General features: G+C 37.9%; 1 protein-coding gene across 3 annotated transcripts in view; it reads left to right on the forward strand.

Moving 5' to 3' along the window:
* DARS2 (aspartyl-tRNA synthetase 2, mitochondrial) overlaps nt 1-15999 on the forward strand; it is a 29329-nt gene that overhangs the window by 9152 nt on the left and 4178 nt on the right. The window contains exons 8-15 of one of the 3 annotated variants that reach the window (XM_069478369.1): nt 1463-1569; nt 2761-2830; nt 3531-3710; nt 4559-4666; nt 7263-7325; nt 10976-11128; nt 14969-15187; nt 15415-15525. In XM_069478369.1, the coding sequence (XP_069334470.1) occupies nt 1463-1569; nt 2761-2830; nt 3531-3710; nt 4559-4666; nt 7263-7325; nt 10976-11128; nt 14969-15187; nt 15415-15525 (1011 nt within the window). Of the gene's footprint in view, nt 1-1462; nt 1570-2760; nt 2831-3530; nt 3711-4558; nt 4667-7262; nt 7326-10975; nt 11129-12194; nt 12261-14968; nt 15188-15414; nt 15526-15999 lie in introns of those variants that run through there. The other 2 variants (XM_069478370.1, XM_069478371.1) reach the window with 2 other exon arrangements.

Here is a 15999-nt window from a genome sequence, read left to right on the forward strand (position 1 = left end):
AACTTTGCTTTTATGTTTACTTGGTCCGCTTTTATTTTTATTTTATTTTATTTACTGCCTCAGGATGGTCACATTAACTAGGTTTTCTTAAGAATTGAGAAAATGATTTGGATCAGTATTTTGAGTCAGAATTTTATTCCATGGGAGTTTTCTTTCTCTTGAGGCCTATAGAAGCAAATCTTTAATGAATTGGTTCTTTAAAAACAAATCCCTTGGCCGGGCGGGGTGGCTTATGCCTGTAATCCTAGCACTCTGAGAGGCCGAGGCGGGTGGATCATTTGAGCTCAGGAGTTCGAGACCAGCCTGAGCAAGAGCAAGACCCCATCTCTACTAAATATGGGAAGAAATTATATGGACAACTAAAAATATTTTTGGAAAAATTAGCCAGGCATGGTGGCGCATGCCTGTAGTCCCAGCCTCTGGGGAGGCTGAGGCAGGAGGATAGCTTGGGCCCAGGAGTTTGAGGTTGCTGTGAGTGAGGCTAACGCCTCGGCACTCTAGCCTGGGCAACAGAGTGAGACTCTGTCTCAAAAAAAAAAAACAAATCCCTTGTTCATTAAGAGCTGACATTTGCAAACATTGATATCTATTTATCCAATGTATGGACTAATAAAATGACAGTTTAATTTAGAAAAGCAGTTAGGAATTACTGGGATAAGAAATAATATGCAAAATTTGTTCAGCTAATAACAGGATTTGGAATTCATTTCAACAAGCATAAATTTAATACCTACTATGTATAAGTGGTATTTAAAGCCTACTATATGCCAGCCTTTTTGGGGACTACAAGATGAGCAAAGGGGGAAGGGGGAAGACGGGGAGGGGTAAAAACCTACTTATCGGGTACAATGAACATTATTCAGGTGATGGGCACCCTAAAAGCCCCAACTTAAGCATTATAAAATATATCCATGTAACAAAAACTTTTGTACCTCCTTAATATTCTGAAATAAAAAATATATATATAGGCCAGGTGCAATGGCTCACGCCTGTAATCCTAGCACTCTGGGAGGCCTAGGCGGGTGGATTGTTTGAACTCAGGAGTTCAAGACCAGCTTGAGCAAGAGCGAGACCCCGTCTCTACTAAAAATAGAAAGAAATTAGCTGGACAACTAAAAAATATATAGAAAAAATTAGCCAGGCACGGTGACACATGCCTGTATTCCCAGCTACTTGGGAAGCTGAGGCAGAAGGATCGCTTGAGCCCAGGAGTTTGAGGTTGCTGTGAGCTAAGCTGACGCCACGGCACTCTAGCCCAGGCAACAGAGTGAGACTGTCTCAAAAAAATAAATAAATATATATATATATATACACACATACATATATATGCACACCAGTTGAAAGTAAATAAATAAGACTATATAAACATTAAGGAAAAAAAGATGAGCAAGAAATTATCTCTGTCATTATGAGAACTTTATTCTTTAATTACATCTTTCCTCTCTCTTTCTCTCTTTAAAAGGGTGCCAAAGAGTTTTTAGTACCATCCAGGGAACCTGGAAAGTTTTATTCTCTCCCTCAGAGTCCTCAACAGTTTAAGCAGCTTCTGATGGTTGGCGGTTTAGACAGGTAAGCTTTTTTGGGGCCAGTAGTTGTCAGAAAAGGAAAAGGGAAAAAGAAAGGGGAATAGGAAACACAAAATTGTCTGATCTCTTAAGACAAAGTTCGAAAATTTATGAGAGTTTGGAGAATACTTGCAAAATACCCTCATAATGTGTAGTTATCATTTAGTAAAGATTTACTGGGCAGCCATCATGTACAAAGCTCTATGTTGACAGATGTGGCAGGGAATTAAAAAAAAAAAAATGTTCTGCTCTCAAGTAATTAATGAGACAGTAAGGCCAAATAGGATAGTGAATAAAACTATGATACAAACCAAAATATAAATGTATTGAGATTTACAAACTAAGTATTAAGAGGTTTGAAATTATATCATTTGGGGAAATATTATAGAACACTTTGTGAACTAAACCTTCAGGGACAGAGCTGCATTTCAGCAAGTGAAGATGAGAACTGGAATGGCATAGCACAGGAAGGCTCAAGTGTATTCATGGAGCAATAAGTATTTCACTTTGGCTGAAGCAAAAGAGTATATGTGAAGAAGCATGGACTTGAAGAAAATTTTTTTAATAAAAAAAAGAAGCATGGGCTGCTTTACATGCCAGTCTAACACATGAATATCCAAAGGTGCCAATGTATATTTTGAAAACAAAATATAGAATAGTTAACTTCTCATGGGTCATCTGTGTATCAGATTAGATTAAAACATTTAAAAATGAGAATGTTGGCCAGGCGCGGTGGCTCACGCCTGTAATCCTCACACTCTGGGAGGCCGAGGCGGGTGGATCGCTCAAGGTCAGGAGTTCAAGACCAGCCTGAGCAAGAGCGAGACCCTGTCTCTATTAAAAATAGAAAGAAATTATCTGGCCAACTAAAATATATATAGAAAAGATTAGCCGGGCATGGTGGCGAATGCCTGTCGTCCCAGCTACTCGGGAGGCTGAGGCAGCAGGATCACTTAAGCCCCGGAGTTTGAGGTTGCTGTGAGCTAGGCTGACGCCATGGCACTCACTCTAGCCTGGGCAACAAAGCGAGACTCTGTCTCAAAAAAAAAAAAAAAAAAAAAAATGAGAATGTTCTGTATGTTTTTAGGTATCATTATTAATTTATTTCACAGCATATATTACCATAAGCTTTGGGGGGAAAGCTTATATGTCTTCCTAGAATCATGACTCAACTAATACTATTTTTCAATTGTAGATATTTTCAGGTTGCCCGATGTTATCGAGATGAAGGTTCAAAACCAGACAGGCAGCCGGAGTTTACTCAGGTACTAAGTTATAGTCACTTGTCTCTTACACATTCAGGCTTACTACAGCCATGTATTTTCAAGACCAGGGTAGTAATTTTATATACTTTACTTCCCATTACATTTTATCTGTCAGATATTTAATCAACCTGCAATTATGGTATTAAATATTCAATTTTTGATCTATTTCATGTGTCCTTTTCATAAGGACTGTGGTCATCAACTGAGGAATGCCAGAGATTTCTACAGTGTTTTAATGTTCATGATATGATTAGTTCTTAAAACAGATGTCTTGTATATTAAGAACCAAAAACTCTATATATTAATATTTAATCTGTGGACTTATCAAAGCTATTTTGATTTGGTTTCTGTATGATAGTATATTAATCAGTGTGGTGAAGTAAAAGAATGTTAAGCTTTGCGGTTAGACCTGGGATCAAATGTAGCTTCACTGCTTACTGCGCATACACAAACAGGTTACTTAGCCTCTCTGAGCCTGAGCCAGAGAGAATCTGGCTTGTGGGAACCAAACAAGTTGATGTATGAGAAGCATTAGCACAGTGCCTGACGTAACACAGATGTACAATAATATTTATACCCTCTCCCCATATTAAGTATTTATGTGCAGAAGCCTATGGCAATTTAACAGTAGAGAAATATATATATATATATATATATAGTGGCTATTCAAGTTAGTTTCCATATATTATTTTGGTTTCAGATTGACATAGAGATGTCTTTTGTAGACCAGTCTGGGATTCAGAGTTTAATTGAGGGTTTACTCCAGTATTCCTGGCCCAACGACAAAGATCCTTTGCTGGTTCCTTTTCCTTCTATGACTTTTGCTGAGGCATTGGCCACCTATGGAACTGATAAACCTGATACTCGCTTTGGAATGAAGGTACTTCTCTTCACTTTTCCAGGACTCTGCCCCCAAATAGTCCTGCAGGCTTTTAAACCACTTTGAAATTCACAAGTGTTATACACTATTAGATCATATTGTTGTTACCTTAGCAGCTTATTACTGAGCTATAGCAAGACAGAATAATAGCCTGTTTTTTTCTATCTACTATATTCCAAGACCCATTTCCAAAAGTCAGAGTCTTGCTCTAAACTTTTTATTACTTACAAGTTATTGATTACATGGACATGAATGGTAACTTGAAAGGAAAAACTATTCTCTTCAATTTTTTGAAAGCCAGAATGGCACTTGGAAGGCAAAGATTATTTGTTGTTCCTGTTCTATAAAGAACTCAAGCATGTGAAAATGTTTATTCAAATTATCAGTATATAGAGCCATTCATTACCAGGCCTCTCATTATTTGCTCTTAGAGAGCCATATCCCTTGATCTCTGTAATGCTGTTTTCAGTGCACATTCCTTAGAAATTGAATTCTGCCTGGCATATGAATAGTCATTGCTCAGTTCTTAGAATGAAAAATATATAATACACAAAAATCATAACTCCATTCTTATAGCTGCCAACTTAATTATTTCTTCCTTTTGTGGAATGGTGGTTCTTAAGTCAGACTATTTGGGTTAAATTCTGGCTCTGCCACTTACTAGTTGTGTCACCTTGAGCAAGTTACTTTCTTCTCTGTGCCTTAGTTTTCTCATCTATGAAATGGGGATTATATTCTTACATATATAAGTGTGTAAAACACTTGCCATAGTGCTCAATCCATGGTAAACACTCTATGAATACAGTCTATAAATGTTAACTTAAATGTTTTTGTTATCCATTTTCCAGATTATAGATATCAGTGATAAGTTTAGAAACACAGAGATTGCATTTCTTCAAGATGCACTTAGTAAACCCCAAGGAACCATCAAAGCCATGTGTGTCCCTGAAGGAACAGTAAGTGAAGCATGATTCTATGTTTTCTCTAAAATATATGCTTGATGAGCATGTTTAGTCAGTGCTATAAAAAAAAAGAAAGAAAGAAAAGATATTTCAATTTTAAAAATTTAAAAAAATAGAATGTATGCTTGAGAAGTAAATGTGTTCAACACTGGCACATTTAAACTTCAGATAAAGCAGCTCTCTGATGTGTAAAATAAATAAATAAATAAACAAACAAACTTCAGAAAGACACTTACCTCTAAATAATAATATGTTTTTATATAAAGTTTAAAAGTATCCCTAAAACTCTAATATAAGTATAAAACAATAAAACTTTATGAGTATCAGTTTATATTTAAGATCTAGGGGTTTTTTTTTTCCTTTTAAACAATGCCATAAAGTACTCGTATACTTCACTTGGGATCATTTCATGGATATTTTATGAGTGTAAAATAATACTCAGTATTCTGTCTCCAGCCTCAGTTTGTCCAAAGGCTCTCGACACCACATCAGTTCCAGCATAGTCGTTGCATGTTGATTCTTGGTTTTTTGAGGGTTCTCTTCTCAATTGTATTAATAATGGGGGAAGAAGAGGTAGAACTAAAAAAGCAAAAAGGAAAAGAAGTATGTGGGGGTAGAAGAGAGAGAGAGAATGCCTGGGCTGAGCAAGCATTGACTCTAAAGCAATGGGACACATCTGTTTTCTGTAGTTAGTACACCTGCTTTGAAAGTAATTTAATAAGAGGCATTCCAGACATATTTTGAATAAGATTATGATTTTGAAAGACTGTACTCATTTGGATACATAAGCAGATGAGTATATTTGGAATAGGCTGAGAACTCAGTCTCATTACTTTTTATTTACTTCATATATTCAGTGGAAAATAGTGTGGTGTCCATACTGTAGTCCAGATATAACAAATGTGTTCAAGTGAGCTCAGTATAACATACTGTCTCTAGCCCATTTTGAGCATGTCTGTTTTTCCCTGAGTAGATATAAGAAGTGCAGGGATGTGAATCATGTTTTCACCTTTTTATTACCTCCCATGCTTAGTTAAATGTCCCATGAATATAGTTCATGATGCCTTATGTATAGTGGAAATAAGGAGATGATGAAAGTATGATTTCACAAATCGCACAGTTTATTTCCATACAAGGAGAATTTTTTCTTAGGTTCACAATGCTTGCAGGAGAGAATGATATGAACAAACTTCGCGGGGAATATACTCAATAGACACAGTACATTAACCACATATGGAGTGAGTTCCAAAAGTATTAAAGTTCAGTTGCTGAATTAGAATGGAAGCAGGCCTCTGTGGAAAGTAAAAACTATTAATAATTAAAGTTTGAGGCCGGGCGCGATGGCTCACGCCTGTAATCCTAGCACTCTGGGAGGCCGAGGCGGGTGGATCGCTCGAGGTCAGGAGTTCGAGACCAGCCTGAGCAAGAGTGAGACCCCGTCTCTACTAAAAATAGAAAGAAATTATCTGGCCAACTAAAATATATATATACAAAAAATTAGCCGGGCATGGTGGCGCATGCCTGTAGTCCCAGCTACTCGGGAGGCTGAGGCAGTAGGATCGCTTAAGCCCAGGAGTCTGAGGTTGCTGTGAGCTAGACTGACGCCACGGCACTCACTCTAGCCCGGGCAACAGAGCGAGACTCTGTCTCAAAAAAAAAAAAAAAAAAAATTAAAGTTTGAGGTGTAACTTTATACGAGGAGTTCTCAGGAGAAGCTGGTTTGCCCACCACAACAAAGACTACACGTAAGGTCCCAAGGTGCTGGAGAGAAGTACCAGTGTGGATGGATGAGATTAGCTCCAAGGTTAACAGGGTGTTGCCCTGTCTCAGACTCCAGAGAAGCAGCTGCCAGAGAGCAACCCATCACAGCATACACTGTCAAAGTGTCTGTCACACTCTTGAGTTTGTATGTGTTTTTGAAGTCCAGTAGTTGAGGTCAGTAATTCACATATGGGAGTCTCATAAGGTTTGAGGTAACATCCCCAAGGGGAAGAGGGAGTTCACTCCAGGTTCTCACATACAGATCTGATAAGACACCACACTCTCAAAGGGAGGGGGAATATACTCTAAAATGACAGAACTTCAAACTATGTAAGTGGAATCATTTCAAAGCTACGTAACTAATGATAACCATAGTGTCTCACTTAGAAAGACACTGAGATAATTTAGAGAAAGTAAGATACAAGGATTTTAATAAATCCAAAATAATCTAATTTAGAAAAAGATGTAAAGAATTTTAAGAAATCTGAAATAATCAAATTCCAGATCCTCTTATTGATCTGAAAGTTGTTTTTCTTTTATAATTCAGTTGTAGAGATTCATTTTGAACACTTATCCGGCATATTACATATACAGGGTCTTCTGTGAAATACATTGACAGATATTTCCAATAAGACTTGTATAATTGAGGGGAAAAATTAAGCCCTGTAACAAGCTTTAAAAATTTGTCATTTGGCAGGACAAATTTTCATTAAATCTCACTATTATAATGGAAAGACACAAAATATATTTATGTTCCCTTTGATATCACAAACATGTTTATGAAGCTAAGTATCATATTGACAAATTTACTTTTATTTTCTTTCATCAGAAATACTTAAAAAGGAGAGACATTGAATCCATCCAAAAATTTGCAGCCGACCATTTTAATCAGGTAAGATGTTAATTAGGGCAGTTTTTTCCTTATGGAGATTCAATATTTTTAACTAATAATTGCTTAAACTCTTGAACTATCATTAGTTTTGAGGGTCTTATTATTTAATATCATTCTTCTACTTTTCTTCTTTTTTTTTTTGAGACAGGGTCTCGCTCTGTCCCCCTAGTTAGAGTGCAGGGGCATCACCATAGCTCACAGCAACCTCAAACTCCAGGGCTCAAGTGACCCTCCTGCCTCAGCCTCCCAAGTGGCTGGGACTACAGACACATGCCACCACAGCTGGCTAATTTTTCTATTTTTAGTAGAGATGGGGTCTTTCTCTTGCTCAGGCTTTTTTTCTTTTTATTCTTAATCTTACTCCTGGGTATAACTCTAAGACTTCAACTTAGTTGAATTCACCACTAATCAGAATGTGAAAGCTCAACCCTACCCTTTTTAAATAAACCAAGGTATTTTAATCCAGTTAGGAAAATAAATAGAGCCCCATGTGCCCAAGGTTTAAATGAAAGCATGGCAGGCATGAAAGAAAGCTTGTATTTATTGTTGTTCTTGTACCGTTTTTTTAGAATTCTGAATACACCTTTTTGACAAACATTTTGTGTTCTTGGTTTGGTGAATAGAACTAAAATAGGGAGGAACAGGAGTGGGAAATGGGCATTCTTACATTGTCAATGGAAATGTAAATTGCCTTGGCCATTTTGGAATCAGTAACTTTAAAGAGTCATGCTCTTTGGGTCAGTAGTATTCTGTGATATCCTTTAAAGAAAGAAGCCTAGATAGGAGGAGACTTTGTGCTCATCACAGTATCATTTATTATAAGAATAAAGTGAAACCAGATGGGAGTGATTAAATAAATTGTGGTAGAATCAAAGGAATTAATATTAAAGCTCCTTTTAAAAATTGTTTCCTAAGAGTATTTTTTAACATGCTCCCTAGGAAAGTATCCTAAGAGTATTAATATAGGAAAAACTGCTCATGATGTAATGATTTGTAAGAAAACGGCATTCAGGATTATATATATACTGATCACAACCATATAAAAACACTATATTTGTATATTGAAAATGGGCTACCTACCTCCACCACCATCACATCCCAAACTTCGTATCTCAAGCTCGAAGAACAACAAAGAGATTTTTCAATAAGAAATAAAGATTAAGATAATGGTTTTTAAAATGGGTCAAGACAGGGCAATACACAAAGCTTTTCATGAAGTAAACTGAATCTAATTTAAAGAACTATCCTTTATTTCTCTCCTTTTTTTGCAGAGGTGGGGAGGGTTGTTTTATGTCCTTCCTTGACAAAATTAAAAATTGTCAATCCTTTATCTCCCAATTTTGTTTATTTCTATTTTACTAGTATATGAACTCTGCATCTAAAAACCACAGGACCAGGAAATAAACCTGACGGTTAACTTTGCAGCCTTTGATGGGACTGTTACATTTTTTTCTTTTCTTTCTTCTTCTGTTTTCTTTTTTTCCTTCCTAATTTCCTTAATTTTTATACAAGAAATGGGTACAACTATTATTTTTTAATTTATTAACATTCAACTTGATTTGGCTTCAAATTGTTATTATACATATTAATTTTTAGCAACATAATGCATACACATGATACACATAGTTAAAAAAAAAACGGAGAGATGAGGCTCCCATACACAGACCTCACCTATTTACTCTGTATCTACTGCACAGCTGCCTTTCTGGACCTTTTGTTCATTCCTTTTCTGAGTTTAAGCCGCTCTTCTTGGATCCCAGATCTTCCTCCTCCTCATTTGTGCTGGAGTATGTACTCAAGTAACTTCTAAGAAAGCATGTGACAGATCAATTTTCTGAGTCCTTACATGTCTAAATATGCCTTTATGTTCAAAACCTTACACTTTAATAATAATGTGGCTTGGTATAAAATTCTGGATTGACAGCCATGTCATCTTAGAACAGTGCTATCCAATAGAACTTTCTGTAATGATGAGAATGTTTCATATCTGCATTGTCCTAATGGTAGCCACTAGGCAGTGTAGCTATTGAATGCTTGAAAAGGCTAGTACAACTGAGGGACTGAACTTTTTACTTTATTTAAACTAATTTTAGTTTAAATAGCCACAGCATGTGACCAGACAGCACAGACTTAGAACACTGAAGGCATTGCTTTATTGTCTTCTCCCATCTGCGGTTACTGATGAGAGTCTGATGCTTGTATGAATTTATTCCTTTATAGAGGACCTGATTTTTTTCTCTTTGGAAGGTTTCAACCTCCTGATTCTTGATATTATGAAATTTCACAGTTTGTATAGCTTTGGATCATTTTTTATTCAATATGTTGCACACTTGAAGGGCCCTTTCAGTATAAAGGCTATGTCTTTTATCTGTAGAAAATTCTTTTATTATATAATTGTTTTTGACCTCATGTTCTCTAGTCTCTCTTTGGAATTTCTATTAGTTGTATGTTGAACCCTTTTATTTAACTTATATGTCTCTTTTTTTTTTTTTCTGTATCATTTCCATTGTCTTGTTCATTCTATTTTCCAGGAGATTTCTTCAACTCTTCTGCTGAATTTTTTTTCAGAAGTCATATTTTTATTTCCCAGTAGCTCTTTTCATTGCATCTTATTCTGGTTTTATTAATAAAAAATCTTGGCTGGGCACAGTGGCTCATGCCTGTAATCCTAGCACTCTGGGAGGCCGAGGCAGGTGGATCGTTTGAGCTCAGGAGTTCGAGACCAGCCTGAGCAAGAGCGAGACCCCGTCTCTACTAAAATAGAAAGAAATTATCTGGCCAACTAAAAATATATATAGAAAAAATTAGCCAGGCATGGTGGCGCATGCCTGTAGTCCCAGCTACTCAGGAGGCTGAGGCAGAAGGATTGCTTGAGCCCAGGAGTTTGAGGTTGCTGTGAGCTAAGCTGACGCCACAGCACTCTAGCCCAGGCAAAAGAGCGAGACTCTGTCTCAAAAATAAAAAAATAATAATAAAAATAAAAAATCTTTTTGAGTGCCTTGAGGATTCAAGTCCTCTTTTGGTCCCTAAATTATCTCTTTTCTCTAGGGTCATTTTTTATGTTTATCTTGGTATTTTATTTTTTTATTTTTTTTAGTAAATACTACAGAGCTTCTTCAGTGTGTGATGGTTGTTATTGGTTGTCTGCACATATTTAAGAAGGTAGCATCTTAAAAGCTAGTTGGAAGCACAGAGTCCTTGGAGAGGCTTTGTAAATGGTTAGGGGTAAACAGCAAGACCACTGGCTGTCACCCTGGGGACTCAAGGCTTAAGAGTCCTGAGCCTCTCCAGGATTCTGCAGGGTAACATCAGTTCCTTGTACTAAGGCCACCTCCATGTTCTCTAGGCCAGAGCTTCCTGTATCTTGCTTCTTTAATCTTTCCTACTCCATTCACTTATAATCTGCCAAAAATTTGCAGAAATCTCTCCTCTGCTTATACTCCTCCCTCCTCCTAATCCTTCATTTTTTTTTTCCACTGTGGTAAAATTACGTTTTTAAATTCCTTTAGTGTCATTTTGAAGGTGTTCAGGGAGGGAATAGAGGTAATCTCATGTAAATTCTCTTTTGGGAAGAAGAAATATTTGTACTACAAGAAAATAAGTCCTGCCCTTTAAAAAAAAATGTGAGTAAGTCTTTTTCTTTGTCACAGGAAGTGTTACCTGTATTCCTGAAAACCAACAGAAACTGGAATTCTCCAGTTGCTAAATTTATAATGGAGGAGCAAAGATTGGAATTAACCAGACTAATGGAGATCCAAGAGGAAGATGTGATCCTCCTAACTGCAGGAGAGCACAAGAAAACAGTAAGAAAATTACCTCCAAGCATATATATTGTTGATAATGAATGATGCCTTTCTTCTCCTATGTATATAATACATATTTGAAATTGTTAACTCATAAAATGAGGCTGTTCTGCATAAATCTTTCAGTGCTTTATAATGCACTATATGGAAACTAGAGGTTTTTTCATCAGCTGCCAGCCTCCATTGTCATTATTCACACAAATTAGATCTGACCCTGATTAGGAAAGCCACTTAGGTAGCTATTGGTATTAGTTTTATGACCATGAAAAAATACTTCATTTTCACAGTTTGACAGATGAACAAAATTTGGTAGTCTCAAACTTTTGTACATAATGTATTCCTAAAATTGTGGAGGGACAGATCAGACCACTGGAGCGGCTGGTGTGCTAGCAGTCACCCTTGGTCAAGGTAGGACTGTTTTTCCTCAAGAGCAGCAGCTGCAGGTGGTAAGTGCTATTATGCACACTGCCTAAATCACCATTCTTCATGGGGGATATATGGAAGACTAAATTTAGCTTTAGGGATCTTTGAAAAATATACCAAAGTCAAACATGAATATTAATGTCCATTATAGGATGTTAGGGGCCAGGCACAGTGGCTTACACCTGTAATCTTAGCACTCTGGGAGGCCAAGGTAGGAGGATCACTTAAACTCAGGAGTCAAGACCAGCCTGAGCAAGAGAGAGACACCATCTCTACAAAAAAAATAAAAAACTAGCTGGGCGTGGTGGCACGCACCTATAGTCCCAGCTACTCTGGAGGATAAAGCAGGAGGATCGCTTGAGCACAAGAGTTGGAGGTTGCAGTGAGCTATGATGATGCCACTGTACTCTAGCCCAGGTGACAGAATGAGACTCTGTCTCTAAAAAGAAAAAAAAGAAAAAACAGGATGTTTAGCAAAAAAAAAAAAAAAAACATGAATATTGAAAATATTCTGTAGAAGTCAAGCATTCATTCCTTCACTTTAGCATATAGTTTTTTTTAAATAATAGTGTCTAATTAATACTTTATCAAGTCCATTCTTCTTATTTATATTTGCACTTATTTATCATTGTTTCTTCCAAAGGAAAAGTTTCAGAGTTTAGCTTCAAAGCTAAATGTAATACACTGTCTTTCCATTCCCCAGGAATAGTAAAGTGAAGAAAGCTGTGTAATTATAAATTGTATAAATTCTTTAAAAAGAGTTTGGGATTTTATATATACCCTGCTACAAATTAATTTGGCTATTAAATGTTTTCTTAGTATGAACCAAACATGCTAGTGTTCCTGTCTCAGGAAGGTATGGTTCTAATTTCTACTGGGCCTTCCTTGAAAGAAAGCTAAAACCAGACTTGTGAGGAATAACATTAACATTCTGAAAATGTCACAGTGAAGGTACCCTATGTGGGGATATTTGAATGGAAGATAGAATGGGCCACAAAGTGACACCCTATTCATGTCTCCAGGTGTGTGTCACTATTCTGACTGTCCTTTCTCAGGGAAGCTCTGGATACCATAGTTAGCACTTATTAAGTACTTCATATTTGCCACACACATCCTGTTCGAAGCACTTTGTATTGATATATATTAACTCATTTAATCCTCGGGCCAACCCTATGAGAGAAGTACTTATACTGTTGCTATTTTAAAAATGAGAAATCGGCCAACTAAAATATATATAGAAAAAATTAGCCGGGCGTGGTGGCGCATGCCTGTAGTCCCAGCTACTTGGGAGGCTGAGGCAGTAGGATTGCTTAAGCCCAGGAGTTTGAGGTTGCTGTGAGCTAGGCCGACGCCACGGCACTCACTCTAGCCAGGACAACAAAGCGACACTCTGTCTCAAAAAAAAAATAAATAAATTTAAAAAAAAAAATAAGAAATCTAGGGCCGGGCGCGGTGGCTCACGCCTGTAATCCTAGCACTCTGGGAGGCCGAGGCGGGTGGATCGCTCAAGGTCAGGAGTTTGAGACCAGCCTGAGCAAGAGCGAGACCCCGTCTCTACTAAAAATAGAAAGAAATTATCTGGCCAACTAAAATATATATATACAAAAAATTAGCCAGGCATGGTGGCGCATGCCTGTAGTCCCAGCTACTCGGGAGGCTGAGGCAGTAGGATTGCTTAAGCCCAGGAGTTTGAGGTTGCTGTGAGCTAGGCTGACACCACGGCACTCACTCTAGCCCGGGCAACAAAGCGACACTCTGTCTCAAAAAAATAAAAAATAAGAAATCTATCCCTGATCATCACCTAAATACAAATCTGGGAACGACACCAATTGGACATCAGACTGAGGTGGGGGGTGGGGGAGGGGATGGGGGTATGCCTACACAATGAGTGCATTGCGCACCGTTTGGGGAGTGGTAACACTTGAAGGTGCTGACTCGGGAAAGGGGGGGTGGGGAAAAAATATGAAACTATTGTTTTTAACTTGCACTGTTCACTTAATAATTTATCATGAATATTTCCCATATTATTTCATATCATTGTACAAGAAATAATGTATACATTATGAGGACATACTGTATCTAACAAGATATACTGTTAGACTCTTTGATTCTGTAAAATTAAATAAAAAAAAAAAAAAAAGAAATCTAGGCCGGGCGCAGTGGCTCACACCTGTAATCCTAGCACTCTGGGAGGCCGAGGCGGGAGGATCCCTCGAGGTCAGGAATTTGAGACCAGCCTGCGCAAGAGTGAGACCCCGTCTCTACTAAAAATAGAAAGAAATGATTTGGACAGCTAAAAGTGTATATATAGAAAAAAATTACCCGGGCATGGTGGCACATGCCTGTAGTCCCAGCTACTCGGGAGGCTGAAGGATTGCTTAAGCCCAGGAGTTTGAGGTTGCTGTGAGCTAGGCTGACGCCATGGCACTCTAGCCAGGGCAAAAGAGCGAGACTCTGTCTCAAAAAAAAAAAAAAAAAGAAATCTAAGTCACAGAGGTTAAAAATTTGCTCACATTCACACAGCTAGGAAGTAGAGGAGGCAGATTTCTAACCCACTAAATCTGGTTCCAAAATTTACACTCTTAAATGAACCTCTAATGCATATTGCCCATAATAATAGCCAACATTTATTGAACATTAACTGCATGCTAGGCACCCATCAAATCCTCACCACAGCCCTTCCAGAGCACTAGGGAAATACTCAGAACAGCTGCCCTTCATATACCTTGTCAAGTCCTGCACCTCATGTACCTTGTCTCACTTCAGCTTCACAACAGTCTTTTGGAGTAGGTATTTTTATCCCCATTTTACTATGGAAAACGGTATAGAGAAGTTAGTATTCAGACCCAGATCTATGAAGCTCTGATCCCTGTACTCTTAATCACTGTATCATTAGGTACTTACCCAGTTAGCAGAGTTTGACAATTGTTCTCAACCATGTTGCAGTCAGACCATCCTCAGATCTTTGTCTCCTGAGGCAAAGAGCATCGCATCTCTTAATCAGAATGGCCCGGCCTCAGAATCCACGTTGCATCATTTGCTGCCTACTCTGTCAAGAAGTTAACTCAGGGGCTGGGTGTGGTAGTTCATGTCTGTAATCCTAGTACTCCAGGAGGCCAAGGCAGGAGGATCATTTGAACTCAGGAGTTCAAGATCAGCCTGAGCAAGAGCAAGACCCCACCTCTACTAAAAATAGAAAAAGTTAGCCATGCATTGTGGTGCATGCCTGTGGTCCCAGCTACTTGGGAGGCTGAGACAGGAGGATCACTTGAGCCCAGGAGTGGGAGGTTGCATTGAGATATAAAGATGCCTGCACTCTAGCCCAGGCAACAGAGCAATACTGTGTTTCAAAAAAATAAATTAATTAAAAAAAAATTAAAAACAAGTTAACTCAATGTTTGTGTCTTCTGTTTGCAGTGCTCTTTGCTGGGAAAATTACGACTGGAATGTGCTGATCTTCTAGAAATGAGAGGAATGGTCCTCCGTGACATATCTCTGTTCTCTTTCCTTTGGGTAGTGGATTTCCCTCTCTTCCTTCCCAAGGAGGAAAATCCCAGAGAACTGGAGTCTACCCACCACCCATTTACTGCTCCCCACCCCAGTGACATCCATCTCCTATACACTGAGCCCGAAAAGGTACCAAATCTATATTTCCAAATAAAAAGGAAATGTGTGAAAATGGCAAAGAGCTTCATATTTCACAGTCTACAGATAGCTAGGACCCAGTTCTGGAAGCCCCAGAAGAAATTGTGGGGTTTGAGCCAGTAGTTAATACATTGTCTCTAAGTAGCTACAGTATCTTCAACTTACAGAACAGAAAGCCAGAAATTTGCTTTAACATAAAGGCTCTGTGAATCTTCTAGGTCCGTAGTCAACACTATGACTTGGTTTTAAATGGCAGTGAGATAGGAGGTGGTTCTATCCGAATTCACGATGCAGAGCTACAGCGTTACATCCTGGCAACGTTACTAAAGGTAACGAACATCATCTTCTAACCTCGGCTTATTTTTTTTCCAGAGTATTTGTGAGTTTTGTTAAACATTTATTATGAATGGAGGATTCACTAGATACAAAATAGCTTCAGCTTATCTCTCTACCTTCAATGTAGGACTTGGAAAAGTAAATAATAACAGCTTTTTATTAGTGTTTACTATGTGCCAGGCACCGTTTCTTTATATGCATTGATGCATTTAATCTCCCAATTATTTTTTTAATCTTTTTTTCCTCCCACCCTGCCCTTCCCAATTATTTAATACTTTATGAGATAGATACCCTTATTCTACCTATTTTGAAGATGAGAAACTGAGGCAGATTACTTAATTTGCCAAAGTCACACAGTATGGAGGTAAGCAGAGCCAGGATTCAAATCCAGGCAGGGCAGCTCTTTAACCTAAGCTCCTAATCACAACACTGTCCAAAAAATGATGCAGTACTGAAAATGTTGATAA

The sequence above is a fragment of the Eulemur rufifrons genome, chromosome 8, assembly GCF_041146395.1.
Source record: "Eulemur rufifrons isolate Redbay chromosome 8, OSU_ERuf_1, whole genome shotgun sequence".
NCBI classification, from domain to species: domain Eukaryota; kingdom Metazoa; phylum Chordata; class Mammalia; order Primates; family Lemuridae; genus Eulemur; species Eulemur rufifrons.